This window comes from Desarmillaria tabescens (genome assembly GCF_030435595.1).
Source record: "Desarmillaria tabescens strain CCBAS 213 chromosome Unknown EV420scaffold_12, whole genome shotgun sequence".
Lineage (NCBI taxonomy): Eukaryota > Fungi > Basidiomycota > Agaricomycetes > Agaricales > Physalacriaceae > Desarmillaria > Desarmillaria tabescens.
This window is the reverse complement of record NW_026848311.1, coordinates 666057-684476: the sequence shown is the minus strand read 5'-3', so window position 1 is coordinate 684476 and position 18420 is coordinate 666057. Positions and strand designations below refer to the sequence as shown.

At 48.8% G+C, this 18420-nt stretch overlaps 8 protein-coding genes across 8 annotated transcripts; 5 read left to right on the top strand and 3 right to left on the bottom strand.

Moving 5' to 3' along the window:
- Nucleotides 1–1611: 1611 nt before the first annotated feature.
- EV420DRAFT_1641144 (uncharacterized protein) lies at nucleotides 1612–2733 on the top strand (the record flags this gene model as incomplete). Its single annotated transcript, XM_060477196.1, has 6 exons — nucleotides 1612–1652; nucleotides 1707–1961; nucleotides 2015–2041; nucleotides 2093–2197; nucleotides 2249–2469; nucleotides 2525–2733. The coding sequence occupies 6 exons, from the start codon at nucleotides 1612–1614 to the stop codon at nucleotides 2731–2733; spliced, it is 858 nt and encodes a 285-aa protein (XP_060332633.1).
- Nucleotides 2734–3559: 826 nt separating this feature from the next.
- On the top strand, nucleotides 3560–4172 carry EV420DRAFT_218362 (uncharacterized protein). The gene is made up of 4 exons (XM_060481258.1): nucleotides 3560–3759; nucleotides 3808–3946; nucleotides 4006–4040; nucleotides 4090–4172. The coding sequence occupies exons 1-3, from the start codon at nucleotides 3657–3659 to the stop codon at nucleotides 4016–4018; spliced, it is 255 nt and encodes an 84-aa protein (XP_060332632.1). The 5' UTR covers nucleotides 3560–3656; the 3' UTR covers nucleotides 4019–4040; nucleotides 4090–4172.
- EV420DRAFT_219468 (uncharacterized protein) lies at nucleotides 3989–5442 on the top strand. Its single transcript, XM_060481264.1, has 3 exons — nucleotides 3989–4040; nucleotides 4090–4533; nucleotides 4589–5442. The coding sequence occupies exons 2-3, from the start codon at nucleotides 4277–4279 to the stop codon at nucleotides 5124–5126; spliced, it is 795 nt and encodes a 264-aa protein (XP_060332631.1). The 5' UTR covers nucleotides 3989–4040; nucleotides 4090–4276; the 3' UTR covers nucleotides 5127–5442.
- Nucleotides 5443–6146: 704 nt separating this feature from the next.
- Nucleotides 6147–8408, bottom strand: EV420DRAFT_218594 (uncharacterized protein). The gene is made up of 2 exons (XM_060481260.1): nucleotides 7499–8408; nucleotides 6147–7446 (listed from the first exon to the last, which is right to left on the bottom strand). Exons 1-2 carry the CDS (start codon nucleotides 8153–8155, stop codon nucleotides 6307–6309), a joined length of 1797 nt encoding a protein of 598 aa, XP_060332630.1. The 5' UTR covers nucleotides 8156–8408; the 3' UTR covers nucleotides 6147–6306.
- Nucleotides 8409–10610, bottom strand: EV420DRAFT_219002 (ribosome biogenesis protein Nop53/GLTSCR2). The gene is made up of 7 exons (XM_060481261.1): nucleotides 10155–10610; nucleotides 10031–10095; nucleotides 9628–9974; nucleotides 9226–9576; nucleotides 8918–9169; nucleotides 8791–8867; nucleotides 8409–8734 (listed from the first exon to the last, which is right to left on the bottom strand). The coding sequence occupies exons 1-7, from the start codon at nucleotides 10331–10333 to the stop codon at nucleotides 8662–8664; spliced, it is 1344 nt and encodes a 447-aa protein (XP_060332629.1). The 5' UTR covers nucleotides 10334–10610; the 3' UTR covers nucleotides 8409–8661.
- Nucleotides 10534–12613, bottom strand: EV420DRAFT_218529 (glycosyltransferase family 69 protein). The gene is made up of 4 exons (XM_060481259.1): nucleotides 12441–12613; nucleotides 11297–12391; nucleotides 10924–11110; nucleotides 10534–10868 (listed from the first exon to the last, which is right to left on the bottom strand). Exons 1-4 carry the CDS (start codon nucleotides 12552–12554, stop codon nucleotides 10735–10737), a joined length of 1530 nt encoding a protein of 509 aa, XP_060332628.1. The 5' UTR covers nucleotides 12555–12613; the 3' UTR covers nucleotides 10534–10734.
- A 20-nt stretch (nucleotides 12614–12633) lies between these two features.
- On the top strand, nucleotides 12634–14901 carry EV420DRAFT_1306486 (uncharacterized protein). Its single transcript, XM_060468497.1, has 3 exons — nucleotides 12634–13136; nucleotides 13187–14330; nucleotides 14380–14901. Exons 1-3 carry the CDS (start codon nucleotides 12764–12766, stop codon nucleotides 14495–14497), a joined length of 1635 nt encoding a protein of 544 aa, XP_060332627.1. The 5' UTR covers nucleotides 12634–12763; the 3' UTR covers nucleotides 14498–14901.
- Nucleotides 14902–14963: 62 nt separating this feature from the next.
- EV420DRAFT_1533068 (uncharacterized protein) lies at nucleotides 14964–16562 on the top strand. The gene is made up of 5 exons (XM_060472745.1): nucleotides 14964–15044; nucleotides 15095–15114; nucleotides 15166–15302; nucleotides 15366–15682; nucleotides 15736–16562. Exons 1-5 carry the CDS (start codon nucleotides 14999–15001, stop codon nucleotides 16464–16466), a joined length of 1251 nt encoding a protein of 416 aa, XP_060332626.1. The 5' UTR covers nucleotides 14964–14998; the 3' UTR covers nucleotides 16467–16562.
- Nucleotides 16563–18420: the final 1858 nt, after the last annotated feature.

Below are 18420 nucleotides of genomic sequence, written 5' to 3'. Positions count from 1 at the left end.
GTCACGGGCAGGGGCACTCGTCGCCATGAGAAACTGATGCCAGTTACTTGAGAGTAAAATACAATGTTGTTTTATTGACGAACTGCTGGCAAAGTCTTGAGTAGAGACAAGGGTACAAAAGAGAGGATGCTCACGCTATTAGGTGGTACACAATTCGCGTTTACTAGTTCTCTTTTGTGTAAACAGTGTCAGTTTCGAGGTGAGAAGGAATGCGATTAGATGTGTACCTGCGCCAAACCCAATTCCTTATGCAGTCGGAGCATCCGTAGGTTTACTTCCGGGATATAGACCTACGCAGTATTCTATATACTGGTTTTCATGTCGTTGAGATGAGAAGGCGTCGCAGACAAGGTTCCCCGTTGCGCCAACATTGAAGGAAGACGCTGTTGTAGCTGCCCAGAATCGATGCTGTAAAATGCACGTTGAATTTGTCATTCGTATCTTCCTAATGCGTCCATTGGTCCGAAAAGATAAAAAAATGTCTCCAAAACTCACCTACACCGTCCGAGATTTCCAAGTCATTGTTACCACATCGACCTATCTTCCGTTGTGATGATGTCTTTCCATCTATCGGCAATCGGCAATCATCGAATTGGCGTCGGGAGGATTGTAAAAAAACGGCGACATGCATCGTTGTCATCTTTACCTTGGGTATTAGTAACGAGTAGACTCGTAACCGTCTCTCTGTATACTTGACGTTGCAAACAAGAAAGTGTGATCCTTGCTTGCAACGTCAAGCGTGATTAGAGAGACGGTCACCAGTCTAAGTAGGCCTTCCAAGTAAAGAGAGAGTCACAAGTGACGTCGACATTGTCGATATTGTTCGTTGTGTTCGCGAGTTTGATGTCAAATTTTGCGGCAATACTGACCCTCTGGGTTTCGTGGACAAGCCTGGACTACTCCAGACCCATACTTGACGGAATTTTTACCCGTTCGAAGCTGTCGATACCGTAGAAGATTCGAGGGTATGACTGATACTAACTGGCAGTGGAAGAGAGAGACGGAAGGGAGTCCGGATCCAGGTTCTATTCAAGCCGGCCCTAAATATTTCGGACCGGAAAACGCCGTAGCTGGATCAATCTTCTTTTCGCCAAGTATCACTAACGATTAGAGGACTCAAGTCTCTCCGCGCATTATGCATTAATGTTGAAAATCTATATGCATGTCAACTATACACTGTCCCATTATGAAAAATTCCATGCAGGTATCTTTGAATCTCTTCTTTCACTCTAAATTTTTTACTGAGAAATATACAGAAACAATTGTGTAGTACCTCAAAAATCAATAGGGATCGAGGCGTTATCTCAATCCTTGTCTCGTTCCTTGTCATCTTTTCATGTGGAAAATAGCAGTCGAGTCCCTCGAGCTCGGAGATGAAGAAATGGAATCTTGGCCTCGGCACAAGCTACATGTACTTCGTCTTCCACAGAATTATGATCGCTGTGGCAAAATCTTTGTCATGCACTTCCACCAATCATACCGCAGCCGATATCTAAATCACTGACGCGTACACATCGCAGATAGTAATACACCTGACGTGACGGAATGGCAAGAGTGTCAATATAAAAGAGTCCAGTCTGGCCGGCTCGACATTCACACTAATAGTAAATCATGTCCACTTCCCAACTTGTCTGGCTTATCACTGGAACTTCGTATGCAGTTCATAACCAATCGTCATGCTGAATGCTGACTTTTTGGTTTTATAGGACCGGGCTCGGAAGAGACCTGGCTCTTGCTGCACTCGAGCGAGGCGAGAAAGTCATCGCCACTGCTCGTGCACGATCTCTGCACCTTCTAGCAGATCTCAAGGAGAAAGGTGCAGAGACGCTCGAGCTCGATGTCACTGCATCTCTCGATGATCTGAAGAAGATCGCAGAGAAAGCGGTGGGGATATACGGCCGAGTCGACGTATTAGTGAATAATGCTGGGTACCTTCTCGTTGGAGCGCTGGAGGAGAGCACGTATGATTTTTCATTTTTCATTCTTTCTGTTCTTGTAACAACCATGATTCTAGACCCGAGGAAACGTTCGATCAATTTAAGTGAGTATAAGATACCATTGCGTCGCTCCATCCTGCTAACCATCCTCCTAGTACAAACGTGTTTGGCGCGCTTAATGTGACGCGGGCATTCCTCCCCTACATGCGCACCCGACGAACTGGTACCTTTGTCTGGACAGGATCTGTCGCTGGTTGGGTGTAAGGCCTATCTTCGAGTACTTCTTTCTGCCTTTATTCATGCCAACTCAGATCCTCAGCCAGCGCTGGATTGTACAGCACCACCAAATGGGCACTGCGTGGAATATCCGAGACGCTTCATGTTGAAGTTGCTCCATTGGGTCTTCGAAGCATTTGTATCGACTTTGGGTATTTCCGTACTGCATTTCTAGAGCCGAACCATCGGAAACCGTACATTTCCAAGATCGATGACTATAAAGAGATCACAGAGAAGGTCAATAGCAGCTTGCAGGGTAAGCGTGCCGTTGCATTTCACCTTCTTTTGTGTACTTATGGCGGTTATCGTAGTGGTAAATGGTAAACAGGCTGGAGATCCGAAGAAGGGTGTACAGATAATGTTAGATGTTGTACGTGGGGAGGGTGTCGCACGGGGGAAGGAGTTCCCCAAGTCATTATTGATGGGCTCGGATTGTTTCCAGATGGTGCAGGATCAGACGCAGGAATATCTGAAGCTCCAGGCGGAGTGGGAGAGTGTTTCGAGGAGCACAGATTTTTAGTTGCTTATCGTTAGTCATAGGAAAAGCGTGTATCTTTAGTTCTTGTGTAAATCTCGTTCTGACCTATATGTGTTGTATCACTTCTTGGGTGGACTACTGTTTTTTTTTGGTGACTCCAGCTTTCGATCGAAAATTATTATAAATGCCACTTACGTATCTGAATCACTCAATGACGTTATATCTTTCTTCATCATGAACTATCAAGGCGGTAATTATTCTTCTTCTAAACACTCGCGCTCTGACAGTGATATCTCCTTTCCTCACAAACGTTCTTCTCCCCCGTTACTTCTCGATGAACGACTCACCCCAGAAGAGGTTCAGAGCATTGTTGACGTCCATTTTTTAGACGATATACGTGAAGAAATTTCAACAGTCTTACAGGGCGATCCCTCCGGCAAGGCATCGTTGATGTACCTAGCACTGTTCGCAGAACAGTTGCTGAGAGGTGCATGTAATTTTGAGAAAGCGAAGATAGACATTCATAAACTCGGCATCAATTCCCTACGAAGACTCCTCCAGACCGAAGAAGTTTTCGGTGTTGTTCTGAACGCTGCACGTAAGGTGTGCGATCAAGAAAATACACACGAGAGCGTCCGTGACCTTTTCAGACTTAGTAAATATATGATCTACTAGCCAATCGCCTGCAAAGCTGACTAGGGTTCATCTTATAGGTGCTATCCGGCTGCCTCAGACGACGTGTGTACTTGCGAGTGGTATGTCTAACCTAATTTCCATTAGTTGTGCGACACTAACTTTGTCGTTCATGTAAGGCGTTACTGAATACGGAGGTCATCTAGCCACTGCAGCCATACAAGCATGGAAGTCACCGTACATCGGTGACTATCCTGCAGCCATCATCGCCGAAATCGAAGACCATCTCACATTCCCAAAACTCAGTGGACGGCTATGGGTACATCGGTACAATGATCCAAAGTTCGGGCACAGGGAAGTCGCGAGCAATGCATGAAGTAGCAGCACAAATATTCACCATTCCGATAAATATCAGAGAGTCCAGTGGTGGAGCTCGTGCGTATTTCCCTTCAAATCACATCGCCGTGTCTGACTTGGCCACAGCATATCCGGACACAGACGCTGAGCTCCGTGACTTCTTGATATTTCCTGGCGGGGACCTGCAAATTCGATACTTGTGTTTCTTGTGCACCCTCTTCCAGAAGGTTCGGGAAGCAGTCAAGAGCCTAGTAGGAGACAAGATAAGGGAAGATATAGCACTCCTCTGGAAAATGTTTTTGGCTGAAGGCAATAATCGTGAAGTTCTGTACGGTAACATCATGAGGGAGGCTCGACGGGTGAGATCCAGCTTTCCCTCTCACATATACGATTCTGATGTACTAACAGTTGGAAGTCGAGGATGTGCTTTCGAAGTCGCATCCTTCCAGCAAAAAGCCGAGGCTTACACAACACACTAAGAAGGCTTACAGGGATCTGATCAGCATGTTGTCGCCGAGCAAGAAGTTGAAACTACTGATTTATATTGACGAGGCCCATACTCTGATTCCAAAGAGCGTTAGGGCACAAAATAACTATGCTTCGTTATGTTCAGTCATGGCCCATCTCAATAGTGCCGACCATTTCGTCATGTTCAATGTCGACAAGTGGGGCACTGAGCTTGCTCACGTCCAACAATGTATCAGTGCCGGCGGTCAATATCACTACCTCGTTGCCCGCGCCCTTCACCGTTCTCCCTTTTGACGTCTGTGCAAATGTACAATGCGACGATCCCGAGCTGACGTTTGAACGCATACGGAGCATCCAACATCTTGCTCGCTTTGGGCGGCCGATGTAGGTTTTACCTTTCTCTGACCTTCATTGCGCTGAGTTAATATTAATGTTCCAGGTGGCATACGATGCTCGCTGCCGGTGCCCTGGAACAGTGGATCATATTCTTGGCCCGGACCAAGTTGACACATCAGGATTGTACAGAAATACCGAAATTTGGGATTCACATGGGTGAGCCTGCGACTGTAACATCTGGTAGCAGACTGAAGGGAAAGTTGGATGTGTTCAAGATGGCTCTGGTCGAGATCAGGGTTATGATTGAATATGAACCCCGCCGAGAGGAGTCTCGCTGGCTGCAAGAGGAGATGGTGAGAGCACACATGTGGGTGATGTTCTCTGCTCCAGCCCACGGGGAGTATACAACGTCCGAATATCTTTCGGAGGCAATCCTGGCGGAAGCAGCTGTCATTTCCGTTTATGAGGAACGAGTCGACATGGTAGAGGTCGTTCATCGCCTTCTGAAGACGATCTCCTCAATGACAGTGAACGGGCCAACTTGTCGCGAGGCTTATTCTTACGAAGGTTTGGGATGCGGCAATACATCGACTGCTACTGGACAAGAAACATCCTATGATGCCGGACTCGCACTGTCATAATCAGGCCGTTTATTTAAGACCTATCCTCCTGATGGACTTTTTGACTGCCCTGCTCCCGGAAAAGTATCTGTCCAAGCTTTTTCAGAACACGCCTGATAATCGCATTGGAGAGGCGGCTTTTGCTGAGGCGTTCGAACACGCATACGTGCACTTCACCCACTTTGGACGTGCTGCATCTTCTAGAACTATTAAATCTGGCTCTGGATTCACGGCGTTCATCCGTGGCATGGCTTATCAGTGCTCGCTTGGACATTCCCTCGTCAATATCTTTGTTCCTCTTCTCCTCGTTCCCAAAGAGCAGGTCGTACGTCCAGATTTCGAAGTCGACCGAATATCACTTGACGAGTTCCAACGCTCGGGTATCATGATATCTGTCGAGGACGAGCATAATTTCTACGGGAGGAATGATGTTATCAATGCGGAAGCGTTTAGATTTTAACTTGACGAAGATACGGACGTTGACGTGCCTTACGTTATCATCTCGATGCAGCTTGCTGGGAGTCAGAGTCTGGTAGTATTGTCGTCTTCTCAAGGGTCGCTCACGACATCGCTCGCTTCCCCAAGTGTGACCAAGACCCTATCGAATACGGAAACGGAGCAGTCCCACAGGATGGAGCCCCCCTCGGTATACGATGAATATATCTGGCTGTTCACCGTCAGTCTACAAGGTCGTCGACGCAGACGAGCAGTATAAATATCTTGACATTCTCTCCTTAAAGGGAGTACTCAATGAGCACCCATGCAAAGAGCCGGCGTCTGTTGCTCTTCTGAAGAAAATGAAGCCGATCTGGAGTGCTGATCCGATATGCTTTGATTGGGTCCATGGTCTGCCAGGTGTTTGTGTCGTTTCGGACAAATAATTGATGCCTGGGATCACGTATGGTAACTTCGGAGTTCGCAGCCCAAGTTTACTTAACACTGTTCAATATTGGATGTTCGTTGTCGCCAGACCCGTCCCTACATTCTGTTGCGTTTGCAGAAATTCTATTCCTCACCTTCCAGATGCACATTTGTCTATTCAACATCCTCCTCGATCGTCATGAAGGAGTTTAAAATACACTGTATTCCGGGCAACGGTCCTCTGCGACCTCCGATAGTTACAAGGAAGGTAATACAACATGGTACTATATACAACTATATACAAGGGCACAGGAAAATCACCAAAACAAATCGTTCGCATTCAATACCCAGCTCCTTCAACGGCAGACGCTAGACTCTTCGCCACTGAAGCAGCCAACAATTCTGGATTGGAAACAGACCGTGGCCGCAACGACATACGATGGCTGAAAACATCCATGTAGACCCTCTGCTCGCTTGTAGTAACAGCCTCTCTGGGAACGAATTGGAAAGGCACATCGTCGTCCGAATTTTGGTCCCATTCTGGTTCGATGACGAAAAATATGGTATTCCTCTTATCCTCTTTAGACGTCTGAGAGAGGACTATAGCAGGCGCTGGTGTAGGAGGCAGTTCGCAGGTGGGAGCAGGCTTGGGAGGGGGGATGGCTCTGGAGGATTTGGACGATTGAGCGGATTTGAAGGAGCGTATGGATTTAGAACCCATGGTGTCGAGACTCTGAGCCGTTCGGAGAGAAGGAGTCGATTTGTGGCTTGATATCATTTTGGGAGTAGGCGGGATGTCGGGAATTGGTGGGATATTGGGAGTTGAAGGGAATTCTGGGGTCATCGGGACTTGAGGTGTTGCAGGCAGTTTAGGCGTCATCGGTGGCCTAGGTGTCGGTAGTATAGGCACTGGGGCATAAAACGCATTGACTTTACCCAAGTCGTGAGCGCTCAGTGGCGGAGTGGGCGGAAAAGAACCATCAGGTGTGCGGGGTAGTAGCGAAGGCTGCGCTCCATGCTCGGTTTCCGAGTCTGTGGATCGAACTATAGCACTAAGCTTCAGTAAACCAGGAAATTTCCGGGACACCTTGGTGACACTCGTCAATGGAGCCTCAGTGTCGCTCTTCGACGGCACATCCAGGTTACTGGATTTCTTAGGCGGCTTCTTAAGCACATTTCGGCTTAACGATGACTGTTTTTCACCGCTCGCCAATGACTCTGCCGACTCGACAGCGCCAAACTCTGATACATCCGGAGTCGAGGATTCCAGAAGACTCGTAGGTGGAGGCATCGAGACCTTGGATGACTTGCGACTGCTGCGAAATAGTCGTTTCCAACGTCGAGTCGACACTTTGCTATCGGAATGGACTTCGTCAGTGCTAGAGCTATCGCGGCTTGATTCGGAATCGCTCCTGCCCAGAAGCGGAGCAGATCGAGGGGCGTCATCAATTGGAAAGTCATATGGGAAGTCGATGATACCCTACCGATATCTTCAATATATTTTGGCAGCAGACAGAGTAGAATATGCTTACCTTGGATGAGAGGGACGGTGACAGAGGTTCATCAAAGGGTGGTCGGTCGACCGGAGGCGGTAAACGTCGCCCAGATATCTGAAGATACCCAGGAGGTACGATTGCGGTAGCTCCTGTTAAGGGAGTGAAAGGCAATAAACAACTGATAACGTCTCCACGTGGTGGGACGGGCGGTCTCTCTTTGAGTGCAAGGCATGGTGGATTTTCACTAGCATCGGGCTGTGACCACGGCAAATAACAGTCGAAGATTGATTCCTCGTCAGGTGGATAACGTGGCTCGTCGTCAATGATGCTACCGCCCTCCAGGATTGGCGAAAGAAGGTGCCGGTGATATAGTGGGTGATGTTCTATGCTGTCGGAGGACTGTTCTGACGCGTCGTCAGTGCTGGATATCTCCGCCTCGGTGTCTGCCACCTCAACCAGTGACGGTGGCAATGAAGGAGACGACTGGTCCGCCACCATGCTGCTGGGCCGCGGCGACGCGTCGCTGGTGTTGGACGTTTCTTGCCGGTCGTCTGCCACAGGAAGCGGCGAGGATGTAGAGTAGTAAACAGGAAACGCCTGCGGAGGAGGACAGAGAATAGAATCGATCTCCTCGAACAGAAGTGACGACAGGGACTTCACCGATGGTGTCGTTGATTCTGGTTGTTGGGCCATAGATAGAGAGGATGCTGCAAACGAGGGGGGACGTGGAGAGAAGGGAGTGTGAAGGATATGAAACGAAAAAGACAAGGAACGTCAATTGGCGTGGTGGACTGCCAATTACAAGGGTGGGTGATACTAACTGGCTCGCGCGTCGATGTTGAAGGGGTTAATGAATAAATCGACATCCTTTGGTCAAGTTTGTCACGGGGTCGAATATGGCAAGGTGGCTGGAGCGACCCTGGGGATACAATGGTCTCCAGATTGTTGCATTGGACAATGAACGTTTTCTGTGGAGTGGCACGAACACTGGTTGAGCGGCATTTTTATTTATTTCATGCTTGATAGGACAAGTCTCTAGCGGGAGCAAAGAGGAGTCGATCGTGCACTTTTGCTCTCAGGCATGTTAGGATGTGTCTGTGTTTATTTTATCGGCGACCCTATCCATTAATGTAACCTATATTACAGACCTAAATCAGCACTACTCAAGTGTGGCACAAGACAAGATAGCATACGGCATCTCATTGCTGCCTATCAAACTTCTTCCACGCATGTTTCTCGTACTCGACCGTCCGTGTTCTCTGTTTCTTAGGTCTGAAAATCACCAAAGTCAGCGCCGCACCATAACAGAAAATTTCCAGGCTACATACAGGACGAGCGCGCGAGGTTCAATCCGTCCTCGGTGCTGCAGGCTGAGGAACCGATCCCTGAACAAATTACCTTCAGGCTGCCAAAATAAAATCAGAGCACGAAGGTACAAAGAAGTTATATACACACCTTGAGCGCCCTTAAGCTCTCGCTGAGGTCCTCTCCAAGCTGCACGTCGACTTCACCCTCCGATACTTTGTGTCTCCCAAGTTTTTGCCCCGACAACCCTTTCCTCAACTTGGCTTCGGCCAAAAGCCGACGTTGTTGACGCTCTGCATCGTGCTTGGCGCTGTTCAGCTTCGCCTCCTTGCGTAAAGCTTTGACTTTGTCAATCGTGGACAGCATACGTTTATTAGCAGCTCTGTGTGCTAGTGCACGTTTCTAAAAGGTCACTTCAGTATGGCAGAAAGGCATCAAGGATGCATTATGTGACAGACCTCAGCCAGTGCCTTGGCGGCTTTTCTTCGCTGTTGTTTCGTCTTCCTCTCTGGGGCCGGTTTAACAAAGACTTCTGACGGCTCCTGCTCCTCTTCAACCGTAGTGGGGATATCGACCTTCATTCCGGGTACACCACTATCACCGTCGTCCGCATCTACTCTCGCTTTCTCCATCCGGTTTTTGACCTCTGCCAGTTTTTCAGCCTCCGAGATCCTCTTCTCCTCGATCTCATAAGCTTTGAGAAGGAGCTCACGATGAGCATCAACTGGAGGATTATATGAGGTTCCAAGGTGAGGCTCGACCACTGCCGGGACTTCGATGATTTTCCGGGGCTGTACATGCGTTGGGGCCTATCATGAAGTATTAGATCACAATAGGACCACAATGCGAAACGAACAAACCTTCACAGGCATCTTCTGGAGACGCTCTGTTCCCTCTGGTACCTCGGGTTCTTGTTCCTCGCCCTCAGCCCAAGGGTCGAATTGTCCACTGCTTTTCACCGCCTCCGTTACGCCAATCATAGCACTCCCCGCCCCGAATTTTGTAGGGTCGACGACGCTGTTAAAAGGACCCTGCCTTGGACGCTTCGCAATACGCAACATCCGCTCCTTCTCCTCCCTCGTCACCACCGTCTTTCTCTTTCCCGAAGACGTCGTTCGTGAAAATACCGCCGGCACAGCTGATCGCTGGGCGAGAATCTTCGCTGCAGTGGTTTGCGATGTGAGTGACTTTGGTATGGATTTCCGGACTAAATATATATTTGTAAACAAGGAGAAATTTGCCTAAGGACTTGGTGACACTCACTTTCTTCATCGCCAGTAACATCAACGAAGAAAAGGTTGTCATCTTTCGTCTTTTGCAGGGGTTTACTGGGAAAAAAAAACCCATAGGAATTGGTGAAATCATCAAATGAATACAGAACGCATACCCTGTCACTCTCTCTTCCTCCCTCATTCCTTCCATGGCCTCTTCGACATCTTCAATATTGACGTTTTTGCGCCATGCTCGTTTACCCTTGCGGCTAGACTGATTGTGCTGGGAAGGTGCTCCTATGGCTGATTTCACTGGCTTGGTTTTGGTTTTAGTTTTTGAAGTAGAAGCCGGCATGATGGTGAAGGTTGAAATGAAGACGCAAGGCCAGACGTGAAAATTGGAGGGTGAGTATTACATAAGCATCAATATCTGTAGTGCACCGGCAAAGCGCTGATACCTAAGCCGTCAGTTCGATCCCACATGTTCGCGCCCTTTTGCTTTTGTCTTTTTTAAAAAAATTTCCTCTGTACGCACACAAGTTCTCACTATTGACAACATTTATGCTACCTCTAGTCAGTATTGCGGTCTCATTAAACATGACTGGAATAATAAAGTGCATAAAAAGAGAGGCGCTCGGATTTTGTCCAGAAAATCCAAAGGTACATGTATGATACGACCATTAATTACCCATCAAAGGACCGCCCGAGATATCTAATATATAAAATCCTCCCAGCCAAAACATATGTACATGTCCGCTACAGTAACATACTCCGGTCATGCCTCACAACAATGGCACTCTCCTGCCTCGACTTGTTCGACATCTGTTCCCATATAGGATCCACATCTGGTCCTTCCAAGTCTCCAGCGCCATCCCATCCCCAGCACCATACTGCAAAGACAAGACGTCAGTCACTGCGCAGTAAGTACCAAAGGATGGATAATACCATAATCCGGTCCAGGAACAAATGTCAAAGGCTCACTCTCCTCTTCCGTAAACAGTCGATCGTGCGGGCCGAACCACGAGCGGTCCTGAGGATCTGTACGAGGATTGTCGGGGAGCCCTCCTAACCGCACATACCCGCGAATGGCCGTGAGATTCCGCCTCTGAGGATGAATGATATCGAAAACTTTCTGTGGGACGGTCAGAATCATAAAGCCCGTTAATGAATTCCCAAACACCACGAGGAGATTCGCCGGGCGCTGACGGACGTTCGACGGTAAATTTCAAGAATTCGCTTCTCTCTGTTATCCGATTGTCTGGAACTTTACCGCCGAATGTTCCGCGTGGTGACAGGAAGTTTAGGAAAAACTACTCACGCTATCATATGCCAACTTGACTCTCGGAACCATCAATATCCGACCATATCCCGATTCCCAGTAATCGTTACAGATGAGACTGCACTCTGAAGCACTGCATTCGCCTTCCATGATCTTGGCCATCCTGAACCTGACGTGGGGAGGGGAGTAGAATGGGGCGGGATCCAAGACGGCGATGCCATTCCAACACGACTGCACCTGGACCGGTAAATGTCTCTGGAAGCGCTGTGACGAAAGGGGGTGGTGGAATATCTGCTCGAACGGCGCGTTCTCCAAGGCGGTACCGTTGATATCTCGGGCGACCCAATTGTCGTAGAAAACAGGGGCCCCGATGTCCTCATGGTACATGTAGTCGGCCGCGCAAGTAATACCAGCGTTATTGTTGCGACTCTGCCAGATAAGTTCGAGTAGATCGTCGACACAAGGAAGAACGTCATTCATGAATATGATGGTGTCAAAGTACTCGTTCTCAGCGTCACGTAACTCGTGGAGAGGCACGAACGCGGCATTGCGTACCTCGGCAAGGTACTCTATCCGGTGATTAAATGCGCCTCTAGTACGCATTGAGGTTCGGATAGTAATACGCATTCCAACGCTGCGGGTGAGAGCATCGAATATCCGTAGCAGGGCTTTGGTCTGATCCGTCGAACCGTTTTCGTAGATAGAAACGAACACGTTGTGGTAACCCAAAATGGCGGAAACGCGAAATAGCGCGGCAAAGAGGTCGGGGATGACGTCGAAAGAATTGTAGAGATTAATGGCGAAGAAATATTTGTGGTCGCTGCCCATGACATCGCGCCGTGAACCTGCACCCTGGAAAGGCTGCTCGGAGGCATCCGTGAAGCCAAAGGTATCGAACCAGGATTTGCGTGATAGACTTTTGTAGCCCATGAGAGGGGTATAACGCTCTAGGGCCTGCTGGGAGAAGAGTGGTTGAGCACTTCGTGTACACTCTTTGGTATAATGGGGAGTCAGCGTCGTTAGGAGGTCGAGCACCCGCAAACGCTGGTCGAGCGTCGGTTGCTGTATTGGCTGTCGGGTATTCTGGCGCGATTTCGCAGGTACATAGCTGCTTCTCCATACTGGAGTAGAGGGCTGCAAAAATGTGAATACAAGACAGGCGCATATATCCAGGTAAACGCACGCTTGTCCATGGAAATAATCTAGCAAATATCATGCCCACAAAGATGCCAATAGCGAGCGCAATGGGTGTTGGCACCTTTTTGATCTGTTGAATGACGCCATTCTGTTTGTTCATCGTGTTGTACGACGGCGAGAGCAAAAAAGATGGTGGACGTCCGAGTGAAAGTGACAGGTCCGAGGATAGGAGCCGCTGGACCACTCTTCCCGTTCTACCACCACTATCCTTTCTCACCCTCTGTTCATTGTCGTGGTCGTCGCCAACAGCGCATACAGCGACGACGAGGACCGGCACATATATCTCCTCCAATACAATCGCCCTTGAGGATGTCCTCCGACCAAAAACAATCCCGCCTCAATCAGCGCCATTTCGGCGTAAAAGCTAGAGTATGGGTCCTTCTCGGTCTCTTCATCATCGTCATTTCGCTCCTTCATTACATACTGCCCACCGCGCAAACATCGAAGCCGTATACTACGGTTAACCTCAAGTCCAAGAATTATCTCAATAACACGCATGCAGAACCAAATCCATTCGAATTTTGCCCTGTCTACGGCCCTGGCGACGCCATCGGTGCCAAATACGGCGCTCTCAAGCTCTCGCAAAGCAGAATGCATCTAGGCAGCAGCGCGAGGGTCAATAGAGTTATCAATAGAGCGCTGGCAGGCCAGCCTGTCACCATTAGCGTCCTTGGGGGTTCAGGTGCGTTTTTTCCGCAGTACTCTACGTCTATCCTTACATTATTTCTGTAGTGTCTGCTTGCCATGGTGCTGGAGATGACCCTGTAGCCCCCAGATGCTACCCTTCGCGCTTTTTCCAGTGGTGGAATTCTGTTTTTCCTCACCCGGCCTCTGAACTTACGAACGGCGCCATGCGACGGACAAATTCCGCTTACTATGGCTACTGCAGCATGCACCACATTCCAGACGTCACTGACCTTATCATTGTCGAGCTCGACTCTGACGATCCTGCCAACAAGGAGATGATGGAACACTTCGAGACTCTTATTCGCTCCCTCCTCATCCGCCCCGATCAGCCGGCAGTTATTCTTCTCGGGCACTTTAGTCCACAAGTCCATGAATCCAGCGGTTTCGCCGGCCCAGACCACTGGCACAACGTGGTCGCTCAGTTTTACGACGTTGCACACATTTCGACCAAATCAGCGCTCTACTCCGACTATATGAGCGACCCTGAAAGTGTTTCCAAATATTTCGTCGACCCAATCCTTGCCAGCCCACTTGGTCACGAACTTCTCAGCGACGTCCTCATCGCCTATTTCCAGGCGCAGATCTGCTCTGCTTGGGCTGTCGCCACCGGAAGCTCCTACGACACCGTGCCTAACAGATTAGATGAAAATGGCGGGCTCGGCGATGTCCATGGATTGTTTGGCGGAGTGGGTCAGCGGAAAGGAGTACCGGAGCCTGGAGACGAGGGCAAGGAAGAAGTTGACGCCGAAGGAAACAGGGTCAAGCCTCAGCTGCTTCCGCCTACCAGCAACGCGTACGTTCCTCCGCTCCACGTCCCTCCTGGTAGGATCAACACACGTCCCAAGTCGGACGTGCCGTTCGAGGAAATTGCGCCGTACTGTGTTAGTGCGAACGATCTCATCAATCCACTTCCTCCATCGCTGTTCTATGGTTCCGGATGGTACTCAGCACACCCGCAGACCGGTAGTGGCGCCATGCAGGCCACAAGTCATTACTGGCACTCTTCATTACCATTGAGCAAGATTAGGATCCCCATACAGGTCGGCGCGGGTGATATTGGGATATACTATCTTCAAGAACCAACGTCCTCTGTTGGAGCAGGAAGTGCGGTGGAATGTTGGGTCGACGACAACTATGCAGGAGCGAAGGTATTAGAGAATGCCGCCGAGATTGGGGAGCCTACAGCAACGTGAGCATAATAATTTTGACCGCGTATTCATAGCTGATGGTTTTGATAGACTCGACATCATCGACCACTTTGTGAGCCGTGGCTCACACTTTATAGAATGCCAGCTATTGGGAGAGGAAGGGCAGACGGTACCTGCATTCAAGATCATAGGTGTATTTGCAACATGATCATTATTGTATCTTCTTCGGATTATATTATGGGGACATTTCTTTCATCTTCATTGCACGACAGTTGTTATTGTCAGATCTGTTATCCACCACATTCAGGTATTTGTGGTTGCGCGCGACGACGCCTTTTGACAGTTTGATCTGGGGGAACCTGCTGGACCAGGAAAGTCCAACGTTCAACGTGCGGCACTTGACCGGTAATCTCCTGCCCCAGATTTTTCACGTCCTCTTCGCAATGCAAATCTCCAAAAACTGTAATGGCACTATCTCGTACCGGTGAGACGGTTACCTTTACATATCAGTTGGCCATTTAAGTTGTCGAAGTCTGAACGGCGATACTTCTCGTTTCGATATTAACGTTATATCAGGTGGCGCAGATATTGAGAGCTCCCCATGAACGTCAGAATTGTGATCTCTAACCAGTGCGGTGCATCAAATTTAGTGAGAAATTAGGTCACGGCCCGGGACCCGGCGTGCACTCCTCTACCTCCGCCCCTCACCATGGCGCAGCAACTCGTTCAATTAATATACATCCATGGCTTTAGAGGTGCTTAATCGTCGTCTGTACATTGACCAAACTATTGACATGACTTTTAGGCGACGATACCACTTTCCAGGTCCGTCCATCCTGCCTTGGAAACCGTAGTCTCGTTCAGCATGCTGTGTAGTCATTCCCCAGTGATCTACAGGACTACATCGCAGCTCAAATACCCCCAGAACTCAATATCCACATTAAAACCAGTCTATATCCTACGTACAAGAGCGTCAAGCCTATCTCACATGCTACCAAGAATTTTCTCGAGTGGTAAGCACCTACTGCGCCTTCGACTGCTGTTAGGCGCTGACAGTGACTGTTTGTGTTACCCAGGTTAACAACACAACCACCGGGACCCGTGATTCTCCTCGGACACTCTATGGGCGGCCTCTTAGCAGCTGAAGCCGCGACACATATATCTAACAATCCCAACGGCTACAGGCCGCATCGCATCGTCGCAATGATAGCCTTCGATACACCCTACCTAGGCATGCACCCACATGTCGTCATAACTGGAATTGCATCCCTCTTCGCTGACGACGATGACAAGGATAAGAAAACGGAAAGTGAGATGAACGAACATCCCGACGTTCAAATCGTTGATAGTGATGTTACCGACGACTGGGAGACCTTCCGGAAGAACATAGGTGGTATGTTGCTCAGTCTGTATGTCACTCCCCGCACTCATGCGCTAGACGGATAGGCCGGACATCATCTTCCTCCCTGCTGCTCTTCCCCTCCCACTCATCTTCGACTTCGCCTTCCCGTTCGCCCTCGCCCTCCCTTATCGACCAGGCGAAGGGCTTCCTAGACTCGCACGCGAACGATCCCTTGGTTCGTTGGGCCCGTAAACACTCAGATGAACCCTTCACCGCGAGTAAACGCTGGCTCGTTGAGCATTTTCAATTCGGCTCGTGCATGTTTGATCCCCCAGAGTTGAAAGCCCGATACACAGCGCTTGTCAAATGGAACGGTGGGTTATGGGTGAACTATTGGACGCAGACAGTGCCGCGGGCACAGGAAGACGGGTATGTAGAGGAGGCTGATAACGACGTGGCCCTGCTTCAAACAGGCATGGCGGGGACTCCGTCGACATCATCAAATTCTTCTACGTCTTTACCTGTGCTAGGTCCCCGAACAGCCTCGGAGACGAAGTTAGCGAAGAAAGATAACGAGAAACACTTAAAGAAGCTGAAAAAGCAGAGAGAGAAAGAGGCGAAGAAGGGAAAGGTCGGACGACACTTCATCGTTCTGCCGACAGGGCTGGGAAAGGTCCTCGGTGGCGGGGAAAAGTGGGAGAAGGTACTGATTGGCGGTGTCAAGGACGAGGTCGGAGCACACTGCGGTCTGTTCATTCGTGGACAGAATTTGGATTATGATGGACTTGTGGATAGGGTAAGTAGAAAGATTTTGGGGTGGTGTTATACGTTGTAGCGTTAGTATATCTTGTATTCGTTTGTAGGTAAAAATAGATGTATGAAGATTCGTGGTGGTTGGGAGTATTGATAACATGTTATACAATTTCCGGGGAAACTGAGCTGCATGAAATCACTATGCACACGTGGGGAATCGAACCCTACAGTGCTCGGAAGCCATGACATTATCCGTTGCGCACGCCATATCTGGTCTAAGTTGAGAGCAGAAAATTGGCAGAAAACTCGAAATCGGACTTACAACGCGACGATGAATCTGTACCCTTCATTTGCATTTGCCACACTTTCACTCCCGCCCGCAGGTTGTAGTGAAATATTGCTTGAATTCAAACGGCTTCGAGAGTGGCCTATAGTATCGACATTAAGTTTGCATTAAGTCGCTTGGTACCCAACAACCCCCAATGTGAGCGAGAACAATTTGAACAGGCCAAGCTCGTTCCTCAATAACTTCTTGAACGTCTCGAACCATCAACGTCAACGTCTAGGGAGTCATACCCTACAGTTATGCGTCATCTAGGTAATGTGACAACTCCGGCCGCTTGCACCAAGACTTGGCGAACTAAAAATCGTCGCAAAGAGGAAAGAAAACACCCAGCAGCGAGTAAAAAGAAACTTTTTTTCGGGAGAGGTATTCAGATCTGGGGAATCGAACCTCACCGCAGAGCGGCAGCGGCATCCGCTAGACCACCATGTCTGAGCTTTCCTTCTACGACGGCAAATGGTGTGTCGGTAGTAGTATGAGGTGAAAGTGGACAATGAGATAGTACCTGTAGTCCCGTGAACGTCGTTTCTGCGTGGATCATCGCTTAGAGTATTTGCCGGAATCCCAGCCAATTCTAGATTGTGGAGAGAAAGGCTTGGAGGTGGAATATTCAATTTCCAGAGCAGACTACAGAAAGGTCATCCTCGATGTTACTACATGGAAGCGATATGGTGGGTCAAAGGAGAAGTGATGTCGCCAAAGCCGTTGTTGAATGCTGCACCGATCGAAAGCGACTAGGTTGAAATACGATTCGATAGCGAGTACGAAAAATTGCTCGAAGAGGCCAACATCCGAACCAGTGACATCACCCACGCCAACGAGGTACAATACGTTTAAATGTAATGTCCAGACTGGCGTCCGGTACAGTGAATGTGTTAAAGCTTAATTTCTACTTAACGTCAAGTTTCAACGACCCTGACTCAAAGAAAGCAGAGCCTACGCACCCCTCGTAGATCAAAAGGCTGGTCGCTGCCTTCCTCGTCATGGTAGATTAGATCTTTAGAGACTCGACGACGCTGATAAATTGCTGGTTGATGGTCACACGGGAGAACAACACGAACAAAGATGAACAGATTACACCCGATGGCAGTAAGTAAAAGAATTATTATCGATCATCATGTAATCCAGCCAAACCCACCACAAAGCAGCACCTTGGTCCATAGCCACAAGATAACAAATACAACATCAATTTTTTTTGGCAGTACATGGTTCTGACTCGAGGACATACACGCTGATGATCTTCTGTCTGGGTGAATATGGTGGAACAGGGGTTTGCCACGTGGTCATTTACCAGTCAATGAAACACCGTAAATTACGAATATCTCAATAATAGATGATTTGATCCACTTCATACTTTGTATAGACATCACTGAGGAATATTAAAAATTTTGTGGCTACTTTATTTGAGGAAAAAGACGCGATGTGGGGTAGATGGGATAAAAAATATTTTTCGGCGTTCCAATGACCGGTAAATAACTGTACAGCCTCTGCTCGCTCTCCCCAGCTTGACTGTGCATACACAAGATTCCTTCGATTCGGAGATATGTCCCCACTGTGCCACGCCGGCGTAACGAACCGGAAACAGCTCATCACGTCTTCGCTTGCTTGCATCCTTTATCCTCATGAAAACGGTGGTGACACACTCTAGTCTGATCCGTTTGAAGTGTATAAGTTTCGGATTCGTCGTTCAGGA